Raw genomic sequence first — 22,850 nt, forward strand, 5'->3', positions numbered from 1 at the left:
GTTTGTTTAAATCCTTGCAAATTGCATGTTCTTACAGTGGCCCGCTCTCCAGGAGAGGTATTCTTCCATACTCTTTGTAACTTTCCAGAACACTAGAAAAAAATGTTGCAATGATTTGTAGAGATGTGGCTGAATGATGCTTAATCAGTTTGCTTCTGATGCGGCCTACTCAGAGGCCGTAACACCAGTGGATAGTAAAAGAATTTCAAAAACTTTCTATTTCTACCTTAAACTTACCAGCAAACTAGGATTGTGATGGTAATGAATGATATGATGAAGAAAGTCTGAATAGTTTGTTTGTTTTTGTAGTTCTGAATTTGCAGTGTACGTTCTCCTTTTTCAGAATGTTGATGTATGGATATGAAAGTCCTAGAGAAACTTGCTCAGATGTTCATTTTAAGTGTCCCTTCACCTATATGTTGTAGAATTTCAGATTGGTCACTGATCATATTTCTTTAGTAAGAATGTGTTAAAATTGCAACAATCTTTTTAAACTGATGCAGTTCTGTATTTATTGTGCTGCTCCTGGTCCTAAGTGGAGCCAGTTAAACAAGTTTAATATGTATTTTTCCAGTGTTAAGTCTCACACATTGTACCCTCTGAAAATTTCCTTCCATCCTAAAGAATGAATAGAAGAGACTATATATATAATATAGCCTCCTCATCCTGGCAATTTCACTCTCTTTATGTGAAAAGTTGTGTATAACTATTAAAATCTATGAAAAAATAAAATGTGGAAAAAAAAAAAAACAAAGAAAAAACCACTTTGAAATTCACTGCTGATTTTAACTTCAATATTAACATCATTCATTCACGCAACATTTGTTGAGCATGGGACTGAAAAAACCTGGAATACTGTCCCTTTTCTCTGTCCTCTGTCTCCCAGCCTTCATAGTGCTCAACATGGGAAAAAAAAAAACTTATTTGTCATTAATTTCAAAAATGTATAAGCAAAATCTAAGGCAAGAGCACACCCAAGGTCTAAACTTAGCTTTTAAAAATTGGGAGGCTAGAGAAACAAGATGGCGGAGGAGTAAGTGGAAGCTACACTAACTTCCTCCCAGAACTAGTCTGGATTTACAACGCAATTTTGGAGAAATCATCTGAAATAACCAACCGAACACCAGCTGGACAGAAGTCCTATAACCACGGAGAGACAAAAAAGGCCACTACATCACAACGTGACCCGCAGACCATTCCCAGCCAAGTGGCGTCAGCCTGAGGGGAAGCAAAGGCCCTGCCTACAGGAATTAAGCTGCCACACCCACGGTCCTTAAGCCTGACGGCTAATCACAGATTGAATAGATTATCAACTAAAGGAGACAGACAAAGGCAGTAGATCCCTGGAAATCTCCAACAAGCTGCCTAGGCCCAGACTGGTACAGGATCTGACGCCACCAGGGGCAGATCCAGGAAGTGCAGATCATTCTAAGAAGCACCAAAAAACAATAGGAGTCACAAAAATGGGGAGACAGAGAAACAACCCCCCATTGAAAGGAAAGGCAGAGTCCCCAGAAAGAGTGCTAAATGAAATAGAGGGGAGCCAACTATCAGATATGGAATTGAAAGCATGTATTATGGAGAAGCTCAATGAGCTCAGCGGAAACTACAAAGAACTCCAGAAAAACTACAGTGAACTCCAGAAGAACTATAAGGAACTTACTGAGAATTATACCAGCATCAAAAAGGACATGGAAGCTATCAATAAGAGCCAGGAGGAAATGAAGAATACGATCTCTGAATTGAAGAACACAGTAGAAGGAATCAAAAACAGGCTAGAGGAAGCAGAAAATCGGATCAGCGAGCTGGAGGACAATGTAGACAAAAACTCACAGACAGTGCAACAAAATGAAAAAAGGCTGAACAAGAATGAAGAGGCTCTAAGACAGCTGCAGGACAACATGAAACGTAATAATATCCGTATCATAGGAATTCCAGAAGGAGAAGAAGAAGAGCAAGGGATAGAAAACCTCTTTGAAAAACTAATGACAGAAAACTTCCCTAACAGGAAGAGAGAAAGAATCATGCAAGTCCAGGAAGCACAGAAGGTCCCAATGAAGATGAACCCCAACAGGCCCACTTCAAGACACATCATAATTAAAATGCCAACATTCAAAGACAAAGAGAGAATCCTAAAAGCAGCAAGAGAGAAACAACTAATAACATACAAGGGAGCTCCAATAAGGCTATCATCAGATTTCTCAGCAGAAACACTACAAGCCAGAAGGGAATGGCAAAATATATTCCAAGTAATGAAAAACAAAGGCCTACGACCAAGAATACTCTACCCAGCAAGGCTCTCATTCAAAATGGAAGTGAAATAAGGAGTTTCCAAGACAAAAGAAGGTTAAAAGAATACATCTCCACCAAACCAGTATTGCAAGAGATGCTAAAGGGTCTGCTTTAAGAAGATGAAGAAACAGAGAGAGACAGAGAGGAACACGAGAGGAACACGAGTACAAAGAGGGAAAATGACAATGAATAAGTACTGAAAGAAAGAAGGAACTTCTACCATTTGCAACAACATGATTGGAACTAGAGAGAATTATGCTTAGCGAAATAAGCCAGGCAACAAAAGAAAATTACCTTGTGCTGTCACCTGTTACAGGAAACTAATGAACAACACAAACAAATGAGCAAAATTGAACCAGAGGTATGTAAACGAGTAATAAACTAACAGTAACAAAGGGGGAGATGGGAGGGAGAGAAGTGGTAAGAAGGGGAAGGGTCTAGTCAAAGAACATGTATAAATGACCCATGGACATGGACAACTGGGTGGGGACAGAATGTGGGAGAAGGGAGGGACAGGGTGCAGAGAAGCAAGAGGGGGGAAAAAGTGAGACAACTGTAATGGAAAAACAAACAAACAGAAAAATTTTTAGTGGGGGGAAAAAATAAAAATATAAAGAATAGAAATGCAAGTTCAGTGAATATTAGAAGGACAAGGATTTTCCTTCACACTGTATATATTTTCTCCCTATCTGATCCCTCCAGAATTTGGCATTCTAAAGAAGTAAGTAATGACCTAAGTTTCTTTGCATAAAACTAATAAGACCAGTTGTTAATAACGATTTTTTTGACTAAGACTTTGACTGGAATGTCATGCCTAAAGGAGACATGCTTGGGCTTTGGTTGTTACCAAAAAGCCCTAAGCAACTGGGACTGACTTTCAAAGGTAATAAAAGTCCACGAGATAAAAGGCCTGGTACCTTGGATGGATGAGCGGTACATAGCAATCCTTCCAGGGAAGGAACGAAGGTTGTTTTCCTGAAAGATGGCTAGAAGGGACCTTAAGGCACAATGGAAAACCAGGAGGACCTGGAAAAGACAGGTGTTTACAGGCAAGGCTGAATGCCAGGTATGTGGCTCAGCTTCTGTGCCCTGAAGGGCAGACTGAAGGTCACCCTAAATGTTCCTTGTGTAAGTTCCAGCAAAGCAGAACTAAAGATCATAAATGATCATTTGCTGCTCTTGTTGTGTTTATGCAAATGAACAGGATAAATTAAAAATGAACTTAATGCAGTCCCTTTAATGACAAGGAGGGTAATCTTAGGGAGAAAAATCAAGATTCAAGGAAGATCACAATGCCCAGTGGTAGACTATAAAGTAGTGCAGCTAACCGTCTTTAAAGTTTCTTTTCATTTAAAATTTGTTTTCATTTGAAAGTTAAACTATGTCTGTGGCATTATCAAAGATGTTTAACTTACAGGCAAGAAGAATGTCAAATGCCTTGCAACTGGATGTCTTTCCGATAAGACAGTCCTACAGATCTATAAACTTGTGTGTGGGTTATGTTACATAAATTAACATGTGTTTTCTGTTTTCAAAAGGCATAAGCCTACGATCTCATTACCTGAGTGATTGTCTGTACGTATAGGCCTCACTTAATCCTGTCTGCATTGCTGCCTCCTGAGACTCAATGGTTTGGCTGAACTAAGTGGCTGGGTTGGTGAAGAACGGGGTGGTCTGTGGGCTTCACTTTAAAACTGGTTTCTCTTTTCTATCCTAATGGCTTGGACAGAAAAAGCCCAGAGGCCTGAGAGGGGGGAAACCTAAAATATTTCCCTCAGTCCAAACTAAGTATAATGGGCAAAAGGGTTTTGGACAGGTGAGATGTACCTGGCATACCTTCCTCTAAAGAAGCCCTTCTTTTCCCTAATGTGGGACATTGAAAAATTAATACCTGTCTTTTGTCATCTAGTGGTTACGGATTGAATGATGTCCTTTAACCCTGTTGCCCCCAGAATACAACAAGGATGCCAGCCTGTTAAACCAAGCATGCCATTGTCCAGAGACAGCCAACCAACCTGGAGTCTGCACGATCCTTCCCCTTGTGGGAAGGCCACCCTCCCCTCCACACCCCCACTCTTATTAGGGATTTCTTGACCCAAGGGTAGGTAGGACGACGACCATGTCCAGCTTGAAGCAACTAGAGGAGCTCGAGACCTTCGTCCATTGTCCTTTATGAGATTGTAAAGGGTCTTAAGTCTGAGAGGGAGGGATTGTTATTTTTTATTGTTAAAATATTTAACTAATTAATTAATTATTTTTATAAAAAAAGAAGAATATATGAAAGGGTGAGCCATGGGCGTGGACTTGGGGAGGTGATTGTCGGGGAAGGGGGGTGCTGGGCGGAGGGGAGCTAAGGGGAAAAAATTGGAACTATTGTAACAATATAATCAATAAAATATACTTAAAAATATAAGAATAAATAAAAATAAAAAAAAAAGAAGTAAAGGGAGGCCAGAAAAAAAAGAAAAAATTGGGAGGCTATCTCAAGGATGCTCTTTGAAGATCTAAGAACCCGATAGCTGATTACCAATGACATATGCTTTGAAAACTAACAAAATTATCACCTGGGGCTGCAAAATTCAAAAACAAAAATCTCAACACCACTGTTTCCAAGTGGTGGAGCTCTGATTTATTACTTGTAAAATATTGGTGGGTCCACCTATAATCCACTGATGAAGTAAGAAAGGAAAGCAAAAACCTGAAACAGCTCTTACTTTTTTTCTATTTTCAATGGAGAAAAAAATGTCATCGACAACTACTATGTTTTTGAATACAGTTCTAAATTTAAGAGAAAAATTCTAAAAGACCATTTCAGTTCAAAGTTCTATATAAAGTTTTTCATATCTTGACAATAATTATTTCAAATTTTAAGGTGAAAATGAGAAACTCTGTTTACTCTTTTAGCCAGAATGAGTTTGAGATTAAATCTGTAAATGTATTATGCTGTCTTTCTAGAACATTGGACTCCATTTATAATCCATGTGTTACACACATTCTATTTTATAACTTAAACATAATTTTATTAAATCACATAATGATTTATAATTATATTATGTTCATGTGAAAAACATCATTTGATGGTGAATCCTTAGTCACTGTTCTTCTGGAAAAATATCCACTAAATAACAGTCTGCTTTAATGTGATTTCCAGAGGTGAACTATACATAAAAATGTATATGTTTAAAAAAAAAGCAAAGTTCTAAATTCTAAGTCCATTAATGCACTGGCATTTGTTGTATTCTCCCATAAATTCTGTATTTCCTCAAAATGTAATCAGATGTAACAGCAGGTTAAACTTCAAAGTATATAACATTTTCCTTGTGTGTTCCCGTAGGTCCTCATCTTAATTCACTTGCACTATAAGATGCCATAATTCTTAGTTTGCAGATCTCAGGATTTGAGGATGAGATACCTTTATTTTAATTTATATTTATTAAAAGTAATTCACTGAAGAGAATAGCATACATCAATAAAGGGGACAATATTCACTGAGAGATAAATATGAGAAAACAGCAGGAGAAACGTCAATCAGTTACCTCATCATGTTTATGAACTAGGTCTTTAGTAAAATGCATTTACATTAATAAGTTGAGAGTCGGGCAAAAATCTATAGTCGACTAAGATTAGAAGCAGAAAGAATTCTTATTTGAAATGGAGTTTTTAAGGAGAGTAAAATCCAAAGACAAAACATATCAGACACAGTGCCAAGAAATGTTCTTGGCACGTACAAGCCACTAAAGGTGGTTTCAGTGAATACAAAATGCGTGATGAAAAGCCTGAGGATTTTCTTATTTCTACTATTTTAGGAATCTATGCATGAAAGCTTGACTTACCCCGGAAGAGACTGTGGTGTGGGGGTCGGGCCATTTACGGCATACATGCTTATACTGCTGATGCCACTGCTTCCCATACTGCCAGAACTCTGCACTGACTGGGTGCTGCGATCCTGGTAGTTCAAGGGGAGAGTCTGAGGCCTGGCGTAGTAGTAGGGAGTTGAGTGTGCATCTCTTGGTAATGCTTGGGCAAATAATGTGGCATAGCTAGAAAACTGAAAATAAATTAAAATGGAGATATAACATTAAAGAACACTTTTCCCAAATCAACAAAGATAATTAAAGTTTAGATTTTAGTTCTAGTTCTGTAATTGAATTTTTGCACTTATTAAACAATATATTAGTTGTTATACTTCTGAAATATGCCAGAACTAACACTGTTTTAGGAAGTTTTCTGAACTCTAAAATTCTCACATGGTATGATAGCTAAACACTTTATTCAGATTTCCATGCAAACTAAAACTCAAATAAATACTCAAGTGTTTTTAAGATTTTGGGATTCTTATATATAATGAAAGAATGCTCATTACTCAGAATAAGGCTTTAGGTATAAATATGACTCACCCACACTCTTCAATTTTTAAGCACTCAAATTTCTGTAGCAGAGTATTTTACTTAACAGACTCTCTGGCACATGGAGAGGCCAAATTGCTTTTCAAACACTGCACAGGTCAAAAATTGAACCTGTGTGACAACAATTAATGCTTATAATGATATCTGAAAACACAAGAAAATCCTAAAAGAATTACACAGCTGCGCTAATAACTGCATACAGTAAAAATTTTGAAAACTGATAGTTTATACTCTATTTAATTGAACAGGTTTACATTTGAATAACATTATTCTAAAAAACATCTTAAGAAAACACAGAACAGTGACTAAAACTGCCCTTTAAAAAGAGGAAAAAATAAAAATCTCTTGGCTTTCCATGACTGCCCAGAAAACTATACCAATTTTTTTGTTTTACTCATTATTTAATTAAGTATAAAAGCTAATTTATGTCAAAATATGGCATAACTGTCCCAACAAAAGATGTAAAGTGTCCTTTAAAAAGGTACTAAGCTGCTAAAATAGAGCCCCTCACCTTGTTTGGCTGCTTGCGTGGATCTTCACTAAGGCTTAGCAAGAGGTAGAGAATTGACCATTTATTTTTCAGAACGCCCTGTTTAGAAGAAAACATTAAAAGAAAAATGTACTACTCCCCAATTTTACCCTCCTCTCTCTTAAACTATACTTACTTTCAAAATAGAATTGTATTTTAAAATTCACATGTAACATCAAATCTAAATTTGTTCATTTTCTAAGCATTGCAAATAGCACTATCCATCAGAAGGCTAGAGATGATGTTCTCAAAAGGTTAATACCCTCAGAACCTTTAATCCCCTGAAAACTAACTCCAAAGTGCATAAAAGAACATTTTTTAAATTACCCTATTCCTGAATAATAATATTTCCCCTTTGAAGTAATTGTTATAATAACCAACTTCCTAAACAATAGTAATTATAAGAAAAATGCCATAAAATATGTGATGCCCCCCCTTTTATCAATGTCCCATTTAGGCCACGACATAAAGTATTATAAAAAAAACTTTTAAAAAAATTCTGAAGTGCAAGATGTAAGTTTCGACATCATGCATACCCAAACTCAAGGTCTTAGTTGTCAGGATAACTAACCCCTAGGTTTCTATGCAAAGTTATCCTACAGAATTTATTAATTTTCCATTACCTATCATTCTGCCCTGATTTACAACCATGAACAACAGCCCACCCTCAATACACTTAAACAGAATTTACAGAGCATTCTACTCTATTCATATAGCCCTACCTTTTGGATGTAAAGGATAGACTATATCAGTATCTTTACTTACAAAACAAATTATGGTATGGCTACTTGCATTATACAAGTTCTTCATTATATAAAATGTTCCTTGAAAGATTCTCTAAAGAATAAGCTCATTCCAAGTATTTAAATTATTTTCTCACTTAAAAAATTGATTTACATTTGTGGCTAGTGTGGCTCAGTGGACTGAGCACCAGCCTGCAAACCAAAAGGTCGCCAGTTCAATTGCCAGTCAGGACACATGCATGGGCTGCAGTCCAGGTCCCTGGTGAGAGGCAAAAGATCAGGCACATCGATGTTTCTCTCCCTTTCTCCCTCTTTCCCCTCTAAAGATAAATATTTTTTAAAAACTGATTTATACAGAATTTAGCAGAAACAACAAAGTCCCCAGATGAGGCAGCACGGATAAGAAAGTGGCCCAGTCCTGACAGAGTGCTCAGTCCACTGGTAAGTAGACAAACAGGCAAATTATTTCAGTATGATAAATTACATTTCAGACACAGAGATCATTTGAGTGCTCCGGGCTCAGGAAAGGACTCCCAGAGACATGAGTCTCCTAGAAAGATGGGTGATGCAAAGGCAAAGAAGGGGGATGGGTATGGCTTTCCCAAGGAACTAAAATTGATAAATTTGTCTAAAGCTAGACATGGGAATAGAAACTGAAAATTGAGTGAAGCATCAGATCAAAGAGATCCCTGTATGCTATAACAAGATATTTGGATTTTAAGCTAAAGGCAATAGGCAGCCTGGGAAGGATTCTATGCAGGGAGGTACATGGACTCGCTCACTAACAGTTCCATGAAGGATTGACTACAGGGGAGGTAAAGAAAGACACACAGACCCTCCATAGGAAACTACAGTCATCTAGAGAGGAAATGATCAGAGCTGAGCTGGGATTCAGTGACAGGTATCTACTAAGGCAGCCCTAACAACACTCCAAGCTGGGCCTCTAGGGCTAAATGACTCTGTTGGGGTACAGGACCAAGGAGCCAAATATTGCCTGCTTATCTCCAAAGAGCTGCTCTCTATCAATCCCATTTCCTTAAATATTAGAGGGCAGTCAGTCATCAGCAACTACGATTTAAAGGAGGCCTGCTGGAGCCATGAGACTTCTGGTCAAGATGGCGACACAGGTAAACATAGCTTGCCTCCGCGCACAACCACATCAAAATTACAGTATTCCCTCACTTATCACAGATATTACATTCTAGACAACCCGCTGCCCCCCGGCAATAGGTGAAAATCCACAAAGTAGGAACTTTACATTTATTTTAGTATTTATATATATTTTAAGGCTTTATAAACCCTTCCCACACACTTATAAACCATTCCCAGTCCCTTATTAACCTTTTCCACTCCCTTATTAACCTTTTCCACTCCCTTATTAACCTTTTCCACACCTTTATAAACACCACTTATGTTCTTAAACATATTCTACACTCTTAAACCTACGTAACTTTAACAACATATGTATACAGTACCGCAAAATCCCGATATAGCAAAAAATCCGCTATAATTAAATATAATATTTTTAAGAATCCTGCGATATAGTGAGGCTGTGATAAGTGAACCACAATATAGAGAGGGACTACGGTACAACTAAAATACAGAACAACCATCTCTCAGAACTGTCAGAAGTCAGGTTGAGTGAAGTCTGACAACTACGGAGTTAAAAAAACCACATCCATCCTGACTGGTAGGAGAGGCAGAGACACAGAATGGGCTGGTCCCACACCCATGGGTGGTGTATAAAAATTCGGGAGGGATATAAGTCCCCACAACTTATGGCTGCAAAAAACAGCAGGGATTGAATTGGAGAAATAAACTGCTGGAGTCTCAAGCAGTTTTCTCTTATAGAACCCACACACAGACTCACCTACTCAGACTCACTCTCTCTGAGCTTCAGCTCCAGTGTAGCAGCTTGAAAGACACCAGTGGCATACAGAGAGAAACCGGAGGGGCTGGTATCAAGGCAAGAGCTGGAGGACAGCTTTCTCCCTAACAGAAAGGCAGGCAGAGGCCACTGTTCTTTTCTGAACCATCTCCCCACAGAGCTGGCAGGTGGGGGTCATAACTGAAACTCCATCGACCTGGCTAACACTGTTTGCCTCACCCTGGAGATCCATTGGGGCTCCGTCCCACCAAACTAACAGGCCCACCCAAGCTGTTAACAGTAATTTTCCCACATATATGACTAGTCTTGGTTCTGCTTCACTACTTCCTAAATCCTATCAGACAAACAACAGCCAGCCTCAGTGAGCCCTCAGCCCCCCATACCTCTTACTAAGAGGTCCCAGGCCTGGAACCAGCAGCAGCCAGCCTAGATTCACAGATTGGCTTCACCTGGGAATCTCCAGGCCCAGCATAAGTAGCAGCTATCTCAGATTGCTTTATAGCTCATGCAGGGTGGCCCCAGGCAGAACACAGGTAGGGGTCGACTGTAGCCTGCACCACGTGGGGAAACCCCAGAGCCTGCCCACCCAGTGGACAGCTACAGACCACATTGAAGCACCACCACCCTGCCCCTGAACAGCTGATTCTCCACCGATGGTCAGTGGTCCTTATAGTTGACTGGCCTGAATAAATCCTTCCCATTGACCTGCCAACAGCAATCAAGGCTCAACTATAAAAGAAAGGCAGACTCAGCCCACACAGAGGGAGTACCTTGAGTGCACAGCTTGGGTGATAAGGGGGACAGTGTCACTAAACCCTACAGGACACCTACTACATTAGGTCACATTACCAAGACAGGGAGTCATAGCAGCGCTACTTAATACATAGAAATAAACACAGGGAAACTGCAAAAATGAAAAGACAATGAAACATGGCCCAAATGAAAGAACATATCAAAACCCCAGAAAAAGAACTAAACAAAATAAAGATAAGAAATCTTCACATGCAGAGTTCAAAACACTGGTTATAACGATGCTCAAGGAATTTAGTGAAGACCTCAACAGCATAAAAAAGATCCAGTAACAAAGGATACATTAATTTAAATAAAGAACAATTTGTAGGGAAACAGCAGTAGAGTGGATGAAGCTGAGAATCAAATCAATGATTTGGAACATAAGGAAGCAAAAAACATCCAATCGGAACAAGAAGAAAAAAGAATCTAAAAAAATGAAGACAGTGTAAGCAGCCTCTGGGTCAACTTCAAATGTTCCAACATTCACATCATAGGGGTGCCAGAAGGAGAAGAGAAAGAGCAAGAAATTGGAAATCTATTTGAAAAATAATGAAAGAAAAGCTCCCCTAATTTGGCAAAAGAAATAAGACATGCAAGTCCAGGAAGGAGAGTCTGAAACAAGATGGATGCAAAGAGGCCCACTCCAAGACACATTATAATTAAAATGCCAAATGTTAAAGATAAAGAAAGAATCCTAAAAGCATCAAGAGAAAAGCAGTTAGTTACCTACACGGGAGTTCCCATAACACTGTCAGCTGATTTCACAAAAGCAACTTTGCAGGCTCTATGGGATTATCAAGAAATGCAAAGTCATGAAAAGCAGGGACCTACAGCGAAGATTGCTCTACCCAGTAAAGCTACCATGTGGAATCAAAATGCAGATAGAGAGATTCCTACACAAGAAAAAAACTAAAGGAGTTCTTCATCACCAAACCACTATTATATGAAATATTAAAGGGACTTATTTAAGAAAAAGATCAAAATTATGAACAATAAATGGCAAAAAATATATAACAACTGAATCTAAAAAACAAACTAAGCAAACAAGAAGAACAGAGATAGAATCATGGATACGAAGAGCGTGTTTTGTTTTGTTTTCCCCAAAGATTTTAATTATTTATTTTTAGAGAGAAAGGAAGAGAGGGATAAAGAGAGGGAGAGAAACAACAATGTGTGGTTGCCTCCTACACATCCCCAACTGGGGACCTGGAACGCAACCTAGGTATGTGTCCTCACTGGGAATCAACCAGTGACCCTTTGGTTTACAGGCCAGCATTCAATCCACTGACCCACACGAGCCAGGGACAGATAGCATTTTGATGATTGCCAGATGACAGGGAGGTGTGAGGGAATGGGTGAAGAGGTGACGGGATTAAGAAGTACAAATACATAGTTACAGAATACCCATGGGGATGTAAAGTACAGTGTAGGAAATGGAGTAGCCAGAGAAATATATGCATGACCCATGGACATGAACAGTGGTGTGGGGGTTGCCTAAGGGAGTGGAGGGTGCTGGGTGGAAGGTGGCAAAGGGGGAAAAATTGGGACAACTGTAATAGCATAATCCATAAAATATTTAAGTAAAAAGAAAAAAAAAAGTATAAAGGAGGCCCGTTGGACCAAGTCCCAGCAGGGAGGGACATTATATCCCATAATCATCACAACTACACTGAGACACATGCTTTATTCTCTTCATTCCATAAATGAGTGAGTGCAACAGAGGTGAAACTTAAGTAAATAACATAATCAAAGCTATAAGCCAGGATTCGAACCAAGTTCTGTCTGACTCCATAAGGAGAGATGAGAGGCATATGCAAGAGGAACCACCAATAAGACTTGGGGACAGACCAAATTCAGGTAGAGAGGTAGAGTCAAGACGACATCCTGGTTTCCAGTCTTTGGCAGTAGATGAATGGTGTTAACATTTACCAAAAGAGAGAACAGCAAAGGAAACGCAGGTTGTATGTGGGTGGATATGAATGGAATCCTAGAGGTAGGAAATTTTTAAAGTACGCTCCCGTTTCAGTTCCCAGGATACCCAGCTGCAAGGCCCTGTGAATGTTTCCTAAGGAGTGTCTGTGTAAAAATGCCCAGCAGGCATCAGGAAGATGGCAGATGTTCTACCTGTGCAATAAGAGTCCTGGGTTAGAGCCTCAAGTGTTTCAGAAAAACAAAGATGTATACGGAGTGGAAAGTGGAGAAAGTTTCAAAAACAAACAAAACTGTACATAAAAGAATCTTCAAACAACATATTTAAAGGTGGTTGTCAGCTTCTTTTTAAACATAGAAGAACAAGTATTAAACAGGATCAGTCTGCTGGAGTGTCTGACAGAGGGACTGTGCACTGAGGTGTGTGTAACTTAACAGGGACAGGAAACCAAGAGGTGATGAAACAGGCAGGGACAACAACCAGCAAGGTAAGTATTATCAAAGATGAAAAAACATACTAAAAACAGTGAACCCAACAAAATCAATTTGAATTAAGAAATCAAAATGGTCAGCAAATAAACTTAAGCTTATTTTTATAAATAAAGAGGAAGACCTGAAAAATAATGAGTTAATTACTAGCAGCCTTAGGTACAACTCAATGATTTTTATTGTAACACTAACCTAATGTTTGTTGAGCAAAGTATTAAACTTCTCTAGATTTCACTTTCTTCTCTATAAAAGGAGGGGGGAGACAGCTAGATGAACTAAGATCCTTTATAGTCAGAATCACAAAAATCTCACCCTAAGATTCAATTAATTTATCTGTATAAGCTGGCAGAGTCTTTTATAAAAACAGGTTAGAAAAACCACTGTGTGCAAGTATCAACATCTAATCACAATAAGTTCAAAATCAATTTTTAAGTTATTCACTGTAATAGTACAAATTAGGACCTGATAAATAATAAACTATATCAACAAGATAGGCTTATGCTTGTGCTTCCTCCCAGTAATAAAATTAAGGCTTCTGTAATACATAGTTATTGTGTACATAAGCCTGATTATTTTCCCAATGTAGCTTCATTCATCTTTATAAGCAATTTAGGATTAAATCCAGCTAAAACTTACTTCTAACACTGAAAATCTTTTAGAAAGCAAACTCTAACTACCATTACAAGCCATTACTCAATACAGAAAAGTTTAATGATACCAAAGAAAAACGTTCAAATGTTCCCAGATCAGTCTCATAGCTTCATCATTACTGCAATGGCTTTCAGAATACTTGTATGATACCTGTGAATGAAGTTTTCTGTGGAGTTCTGAAAACGATGCAGCATCTGCTTCTCTTCTTTGTCTAATAACTATAAAGTTAGAAAAGAAAATAAGCATGTTAATCACATATACCAAAATTCATTTTTATGAGACTGTTTCACCTATAGAAAACGACAACACTGAAGTCTGAAAAGAATCCTGAGCTTCAGAATCAAAAGAGCTATAAAATAAGTGACATTTCAGCTCTATGAATTTGGTCAATTCATACAATCTCTCTGATACTTGTAAAATATGGACTATTTTAGGCTGGAATCAAATAGATTATATAAAAATTAGCTAAAGTAACAGAAATGATGAGACCTTTTAGATTCTATTTACAAATATTAATAAACGATCCAGTGAGGAAAACTACCATCAGTTTAACTAGTTAATAATGGCTATCTGGATAGAGAAACGTGAAGTGAAAGTATCTTTGGAATCCTAAATTCAAAGGGCAACAAAATAGTATACCATTTATAATAGTTTGACTTAAAATTACACATTCTAAGCATTTCTGTTAACACACAGAGCAAACTTAAGAGTCAACTACTATTTCGAAATAATCAAAACAGCTTATTAGCTAATTTTTATCCACTAATTCATTCTATTACTACACATCTTCGTAGGCTTGCTACTACACTTATAAATTTTCTGAAAGCCCCAAATACAAATGAGAAGTCCATGCTCTATTCTATTCCATGAAGACTACACATAGGGTTTGGGCCTCTGAGGGAAGAGACCCCACTCACCCACATCTACAGTACTGCACACACCATCTGCGCACAGATGCCTCTAAAAGAAGCTGTCATACTCATGAGAAAAGGCACCGCTTTTAAAAGCTATCTTACAGCTTCAGTAGTCTCCAAGGAACCTTTGTGTTTATTTATCCCAATTTCGTAGGACTGCTTCCATAAAATTTCACCAGCCAACCTCACTTACCTTTAAATGTTCAAATTCATTTGTAGAAAGACAATGACTGGTTTGACATTCAACACATTTTCATATTTATTAGCTAGGAAATGGCGCTGTTATCATGTACGGATTATATGACCACATTAGGTTGCATCATCCTAATCACATCTGCACTTTCAAGCCTTCCTATGCTGAAAGGTAAAACTATCTTTAAAATGTATTCCTACAAAATGCTTTCAACAAAACTAATGCAGTTAAAATATAATATACTTTACTACCTTTTAAAGCTAAAAGTACTCCAAAAAAACACAACCATGAAATTAAGTGATGTTCTTTCTAAAGAATGAGACTGACACTAATCCATAGATATTTGTTGTCATAGAACAACAAAATAGTAAATAATACAAATAAAAATGAACACAGAATATTTATCCCCCAAAGTTTCATCTAATAGATTGTTAAACACAGCAAAAAATTCTGAGTTACAATGTATCCCACTCACCAATGTGAAAAATTAAGAAACTAAAAGGTGTTAAATTTTATCATACATGATGAGTTTTTCAATTTGTTTCAATATAAAACATATTAGCATTTTATAAAAACCATCTAAAATAGACAATTTAACTTTTTCCTTTATTTCACAGGATAGAACTACCAAACTCAACTAATCTACCAAAAACTAATCAAGTTTCAAAAATGTTAAAACTATAAAAACTATGTCTAAGAATTATTTTAAAATGATAGATCAATAGTGACCATTACATGAGAGGGTCATCAATAATACTACAAACTATAGCTGGGCCACGCAGAGCTGAGGACGCTGCGGGTTAATGGCAGGGGTACCCAACAGAAGCTGTGGATACCTGGTGGAAACAGGCAGAAGCAGCAAAATGCATCAATATACAGCAAGTCTTATTTCAAAAACACAGAAGATACACAGGAAAAAGACTGTACATGGTTACAGTTGTCTTCTTAAAAAAAAGAAATTCCAAGACTTCCTTGCAATATTCACTGCAACAATGTAGCTGCCATTTATTTAACACTGAGTTTAGACCACCGAGCCTGGAAATGTAAATTTGTAAAGTGAATGGTCTGTTAATATAGTACCCAATATAGATGGGGTTCTCACTAATAATCTAAAATGTAATAATCATCAAAATTCAAGAACAGAGTACAGTATTCTTACATTTGGTTTTATAGACAAGAAAGGAAAATAAGTTCTTATAATAGGGGAATAAACACTGCATTTCTGCCCCACTACCTTAAATAAGACATACACACTAAATAACACCAAGATCTGATAACAGCAGAATCATCACTTCAGACTTGCTCTGCTCATCAAGCTCTAAACATGTAGATGTAGCCACGGCCAGATCCAGTTACTTACATGCCACAGCCTCAACTCTAGCACCAGCTACCTCACCATTCAGCTCAGTTACACAGCTCTGAAAAAGGACATCCACACAGAGCACTGGTCGAATATAGTTAATAATGTAACAGCTGGGGTGGGAAACTGTGCCACTAAGAATAGACCTCCTAAAAGGTCATTACCAGTTTGCCAACACACTTAGAAATAAGGCCAAAACCCATTTCATTTAGACAGTTTAACAACAAGGCCCCAGCAAGAAGACCACCAACCTTCAAGGTGAGGCTGCTTTTCAGGCAGCAGGAGCCGGGCTCATACAGTCCAGAAAACAGAGAAGGGGGAAACTGGCCACCAGAGAAAACAACTCTCCAGCCAGACAAGAGCAGTTTTCATTTGTTGGTCCCTATGCTCAAAGCCTTCCTTCCTTAGACACTCTGCAGTACAGAGGGAAGGCAGAGCTCCACCTTACACAGAATGCATTAGTAACCAGATGCTAATCAATGGAAAGCCTTCTTCTCTAAGGTAACAATATTTTAAAAAGCTTTCAGTATCATACAGAATTAAAATGTTCACATAGTAAGTTCTAAAGTACTATGAGTTTGGATGTTGACAATTAATAGAAGCTATTATTTGACTAAGAGTTGTTTACTGCTAAGATAGTAAGTGTTCTATACTATCTGGTCAAAAAGTGCATAATATTAAATATTGCAAATCACAAGATAAGCAGGAAGTTATATTAAGTCCTTTTACCTTCCTCACACTCTTGAACCAAATTATGTTGTTATAATAGTATTATTTACTGAGTTTTAAAAAACAATTTTATTTATTTATTTGTTTGTTTGTTTTTAGAGAGAGGGGAAAGGAGAAAGAGGAAAGAAACATCACTGTGTGGTTGCCTCTCACGCACCCCCAACTGGGTACCTGACGTGCAACCTAGTCATGTGCCCTGACTGGGAATCGAACCAGCGACACTTGGCTCACAGGCCAACGCTCAATCCACTGAGCCACAGCAGCCAGCGCTTTATAATAATATTTAAAACAATCCTCGTGAACTATGTTCTAACGAAAGACAGAATTAAACTGTCCTTATTTTTAACTAATTACATATTTTAAAAATAGAACCTTAAGAACTACATAGAGGGTAGAGCAAAAGTAGGTTTACAGTTGTTTGTATGGAAAATAATACAATAATTAATAAATATTAATACAAGAATAAACTCTGTTCCACGTGTGTGTATATATATATTCATATATTCTTAAGTTTTGACATGTTTAAGAATCCAACACACGATAACATTTAGGAAAAATACATACGTTCTTTCTTGATTTTTTCAGCTACTAGAAATTCATCTCTTTCAACAGTTGGGGCAAAGTTGCTGCCAATAACTCGCACCGCATACTGGAACTGTTGGGCTACATCAGCTGAAAGGTAATAAAAGAATGCAAATTATTGCCAGTTTTGATCACCTGGAGCTTCCAGTTCAAGACAGTAGACTGGGCACATGTATCTACCTTTTACCTTCCCAAGGTTTTAACTGAGAGGATGAAAAAGCTATTAAGTCAAAACCAAATGAATGAATAAATGAAATACCAGTTCTATAAAATAAAAAAGGAAGACAATAGGCCAGATAATCTGAAAAATACTAAGAGAGAGAAAATAAATTGGACTGATAATCATTTTTTTTTTAAGTACAGGAAACGTCACAGTGAAAAATATGATGCAGAAGAGAAGTAAGCCTGCTCAAAGACAGCCTCTGAGAGGCTCCTAGGTTCAAGTCAACAACAACAACCAGAAGTGGGCTGTGGAGCAATCAAACGGATAATTAATTTATAAGCTGTGTTTGCATTTCTAGATAAAAATGATGGCTTAAACCAGATGTCTGCATCCACTCTCTTCATAAAACCCACTAAATTGAGAATAAAGTTTTTTAAGGCATAAATCAACAAGGGCAAAGGAAACAAGATAGAAACAATGCACAGAGAAGTCAACAAAATGTGAGAAACTGGAAAGCAAATGGATCAGTGGAAATTGATTCAGAAGGACAGTGAAACCTAAAGTCCCGAGCTTTAGGGGAGATGGAGCATGCGAAGGCCAAGAAGAAACACTGAAACCCAGAAAAGCTCCAGAAAGGGAACTAAGTACCTCAGAAGATGTGGATGAATTAGGGCAGAAGGACAAGGACTGGCTAAAAGTCTGGATGGAAAACAAGCTTCTCCTCGACCCCATCCCACACAAGCGGACAACTACTGACTGCCCTACCTAAGCAAACCAAACAGGGTCTGGAGGGAAACCAGGACAGCAAAGAACATGATGCAAAAGGACTTGTAACAGAGCAAGGGGTCCCCAAAGTTCCCACAGCCCATGGTTTTGGGAATAGGGGAAGAAAATAATACATCTTTTAAGGCACTTTGCATATCTACAGCAGGCTGCTAGCTAGAAAGACTGGTGATACTGTTTAAGATACTTTGCATATCAATGACAAGGAGGTAGCTGAGCCTTTCCTGAAGAAGAGAGCCATAAGGAAAGGAGCCAAACACAAGGAGCCAGCCATTAGGAAGGGGGCCATGCTGTTCGAATGAATGAAGAAGGGCCCAGCCTTCTGCCACAAAGTCTGATGAGAAGAAGGAGGGCCATGCTGTTCAAAAGGGTGAAAGAAGGGCTGCTGTCTGCCATGAGAAGAAGCACAATGGAAGAAGCATGTTAGCAGAGAATGATGGAACAGCAGGTTGTAGCAGTCACGTGAGAAGCAGCAGCCATACAGTTTAGTCAGGGACCAGCCATGTGGCCTGGGCTAGTAAGAAAGCAGGAATGCTGCTACTTTGATCAGGCCAGCTCTAGCTGACTCCGAAGCCACCAAGGACTCCACCTTGCAGACCCGCACTCTCTCTGGACTCTTGGAACTTGGGACATACGGAGAGGACACTCTTAGAACATGTGCCTTTCCTGGACTTCACCATGATCCAGTGTAACACAGCACATGTTTTCCTGGACTGTTATACGGAGGCTAAAGACAACATACCCCAGATCCTGAAGGAGAGAGCTGACAGATAAGGAATGGGGAACTACTGTGCTTGGTTTTGGCTTATAGCCTTTTGGGGAGCAAGGGAAGTGCTGGGTCTCGTGGGAAAACAGGGCTCTGAGCTGAAGTGCTCCCAGCCTCCCCAAGGGTGGAATATTATTAATAAACATCTGTTTTTCTCAACACTAATTGTTGGGTCTCACACCAAAGCACCACATGAACGAGCCCCCCTTTGCTTGATAACAGAATGTTAAGGACCCAGCTCTGCCTCCCAGACACTGGGAGTGAAAACTCCTACACTAAGGGATTACTAGCCAAGTGCAGCATCCTCACCTTCCCACTATTAAAGCACAACTGCCCTGCAATGTGCTGCAAAATTCTATGCCAAACAAAACCCAGTAAGAAAACTAAAACTCCAGACAGCCCCACAGACTCCACCACACGAAGTGTCTTTCTGGTAATCAAAAAATTAAGTGAAGAGAAAATGAGCCAGCATATAAATTTCAACACCACCACCACCCAACTAACCCTAAGTCACAGAACATTCCATCTATCAAAAAAGAATACACTTTCTTTTCAGATGCACATGGAACGCTTCTCAAAACAGACTACATTTGGGGGTCACAAAATAAGCCTTATTAAACATAAAATAACTGAAATGATTCAAGGTATGTTCTCTATCAATAACAGAATTAAATTAAAAATCAGTAACAGAATGATATCTAAAAATCCTCAAATATTTAGAAGTCAATTAACACATTACTACATAATACACTGGCCAGAAAACATCTCAAAGGAAACTGGAAAATATCTTGAACTAAATTAAAATGAAAATACAACACATTAAGATGTGTGGGATACAGCTGAAGCAGTGTTTAGAGGGAACTTTATAGTACAAAATGCTTTTATTAAAACAGAAGATAAGTCTCAAATCAATACCAGCTTATACAATAAAATCTAAAAAAAGTAAATTAAATTCAAAATAAACATTATCAAGTAATACAAATAAGAGCAAAAGTCAATGGAATTTAAAACAAAAATGATAAAAATCAGTGAAGCCAAAAGTTATTAAAAAAAAATCAACAGAATTGATAAACATACATTTGTGACCAAGAAAAACAAGAAAATATATACACTTAGGAATGAAAGAGGAACATTAGCACTGATTCCACAGAAATTTAGAAAAAAAATAAAGGCTAACTGCCCCCTCGTGGAGGTGGGGAAAACATAATACCCACCCCTTAATTGTGCTGTGCAATGCAGTAACTTGATAAACACCACCTCAGCCAGGGATCAAGGTCAAGATCTGTGGTGATGAGCCACCCTGATAATGTGTACCCTAGATACAATGTGATAAGAAGGGCACTTTACCTCTAGGATCTTCCTCCCAAACATACATAACACCAGTCTAATTAATGAGAAAAACATCAGACAGTCCCAACTGAGATATTATACAAAATACCTGACTTTTAATCCTCTGTCAAGGCAATAAAATAAAAAATAATGGTAACTGTTTAAGTCTGAAAAACCATCAGAGTCACAGGAGCCCAAGGCAACATTAAAGATAAAGGTAATATAATACCTTGGATGGAACCCTAGGATAGTGAAGAAACATTAGGTAATAAATGAGGAAATCTGAATAAAGTACAAAGCTTAGTTAATATTACTGTATCACTATTGTAACAATTACACCATACTAAAGTAAGATGCTTATACTAGGGGAAAGGTTGTGGAGTAACTATCTTTAATATTGTTGCAATTTTTCTGTACATCTAAAATTCTAAAATTAAGTTGTTGTTTTTTTAATGTACTGATTTTAGCCATGGCTGGTGTGGTTCAGTAAGTTGAACACTGGCCTGCAAACCAAAAAGGTCACCAGTTCCATTACTAGTCAGGGCACATGCCTGGGTCACAGGCCAGGTCCCCGGGTTGGGGGCGTGCAAGAAGCAATTGATCAATGTTTCTGTTGAACATCAATGTTTCTCTCACTCTCTCCCTCCCTTCCCCTCACTCTAAAAACAAATAAAATTTTATATACATATATATAAAATATATATACATATTGGGGGGGCACAAATCATGATTTTACTGGTTTGGAGCCGAGGTATCAATATTTTTTTTAAAGCTCTGATTAAAAGCAACTATAATGTTTTAAAAAAAAAGCTTTCTTTGGTAAACTCAAAAAAGAATCTCATTCTGTTAGAAATAAGGAGATAGTGACTCCCAAGCCAGTAAAAAGTCATTAGTAACAAAGAGCAAATGTAATTAGAGGATCTCTGAGAAGGGAGCTGGCAGCACTGGCATATCTACAAACCACAGAAGGGGCATTTAGATAACCGTGTTAGATTGTAACTCTGGAGTAACCAGTAATGGAGAAACGGGGAAGAAGGAGAGGGGAGGGGGAGCTAATTGCGTTAGGGCAGGGAAGCTAATCGCTCTCACTTTAGGGCAAGGAAGATAATCACTTTAGGGTGGCAATTTTAGGGTGGAGAAGATAATCACTTTAGGGTGGCAATTTTAGGGTGGAGAAGATAATCACTTTAGGGTGGCAATTTTAGGGTGGAGAAGATAATCACTTTAGGGTGGCAATTTCAGGGTGGGGAAGCTAAGACTATAAAACCAATTTCCTTTGTCTACTTGGCAAGCACATTCTCCTGGCTGTGAGGGTGCGCCCGGCTCTGCAGACTCATGAGTAAAGGCCTCGCTTTACTGCTCAAGTCCTGTGTCCCAGTTTTAATTGTGAGCGTTTCTCACAATTCTGTACCACACACCATCTGAAAATTAACTCAAATAGAAGATAATAACTGTAAAACATAAGATTATACATACAACACTTAGAGGAAAAAAATGGAAGAAATCTTTGAGACTGGGTTAGACAAAGAGTTCTTACACAAAAGACCTAAATTGTGACCTATTAAAAAAATTGATAAATTGGACTTCATCCAAGATTTAAAACTTTTGCTATGTAAAGGACACTGTTAAGAGGTGAAAATACTGAGAAAATATATGTTGCTGAAACACATATCCAACAAATGGATTGAATCCAGATATTCATAAATAATTCTGAAAACTCATTGTGAGGGCGGGGGGAAGGTTAAATCCAATAAGATATAAGCAAAATTTTTGAACAGACAATTCACCAAGAAGATAAATGACAAAGAAACACATGAAAAGATACTCAATGTCATTAGTCATTAAGGAAATGCAAATTTAAAAGAAAATGAGATACCACCACTCACCTATTAGAATGGCTAAATAAATAAATAAATAAAAAATACTACCACCACCAAGTGATGGTGAGGATTCATGAAGAGCCCCTGGAGCTCTTTCACATGGAAATAAAACTGAAGCAGTCACTATGGAGCAGTTTGACAGTGTCTTTAAAAGTTAAACATACACTTACTGTATGACCTGACAATCCCACTTGTATTTATTCTAGAGAAAAAAAAGACTTATGGTTACATAAAAATCTGTGCATATATCTTCACAGCAGTGTTATCTCTAATACCCAAACTTGGAAACAACCCAAATGTCCTTCAATGGGTGAATGAATAAACAAACTGTGGTACATTCATAAAATAGAACACCACTCTGCAATGAAAGGAATGACTATTGATACACACAATACCATCAATGAATCTCAAATAGGCCAAGTGAAAAAAGCC

At 38.0% G+C, this 22,850-nt stretch overlaps 1 protein-coding gene across 1 annotated transcript in view; it reads right to left on the reverse strand.

Annotated features, from left to right (window-relative positions):
• TUBGCP3 (tubulin gamma complex component 3) overlaps positions 1 to 22,850 on the reverse strand; it is a 118,750-nt gene that overhangs the window by 80,304 nt on the left and 15,596 nt on the right. Inside the window, exons 2-5 of the mRNA XM_090258319.1 lie at positions 17,480 to 17,587; positions 13,870 to 13,937; positions 7,210 to 7,287; positions 6,126 to 6,340 (exon numbers count right to left, since the gene is read on the reverse strand). Coding sequence (XP_090114445.1) covers positions 6,126 to 6,340; positions 7,210 to 7,287; positions 13,870 to 13,937; positions 17,480 to 17,587 — 469 coding nt within the window. The remainder of the gene's footprint in view (positions 1 to 6,125; positions 6,341 to 7,209; positions 7,288 to 13,869; positions 13,938 to 17,479; positions 17,588 to 22,850) is intronic.

This window comes from Furipterus horrens, unplaced genomic scaffold (genome assembly GCF_987537825.1).
Source record: "Furipterus horrens unplaced genomic scaffold, mFurHor1.1.pri manual_scaffold_12, whole genome shotgun sequence".
Taxonomy (NCBI): Eukaryota; Metazoa; Chordata; class Mammalia; order Chiroptera; family Furipteridae; genus Furipterus; species Furipterus horrens.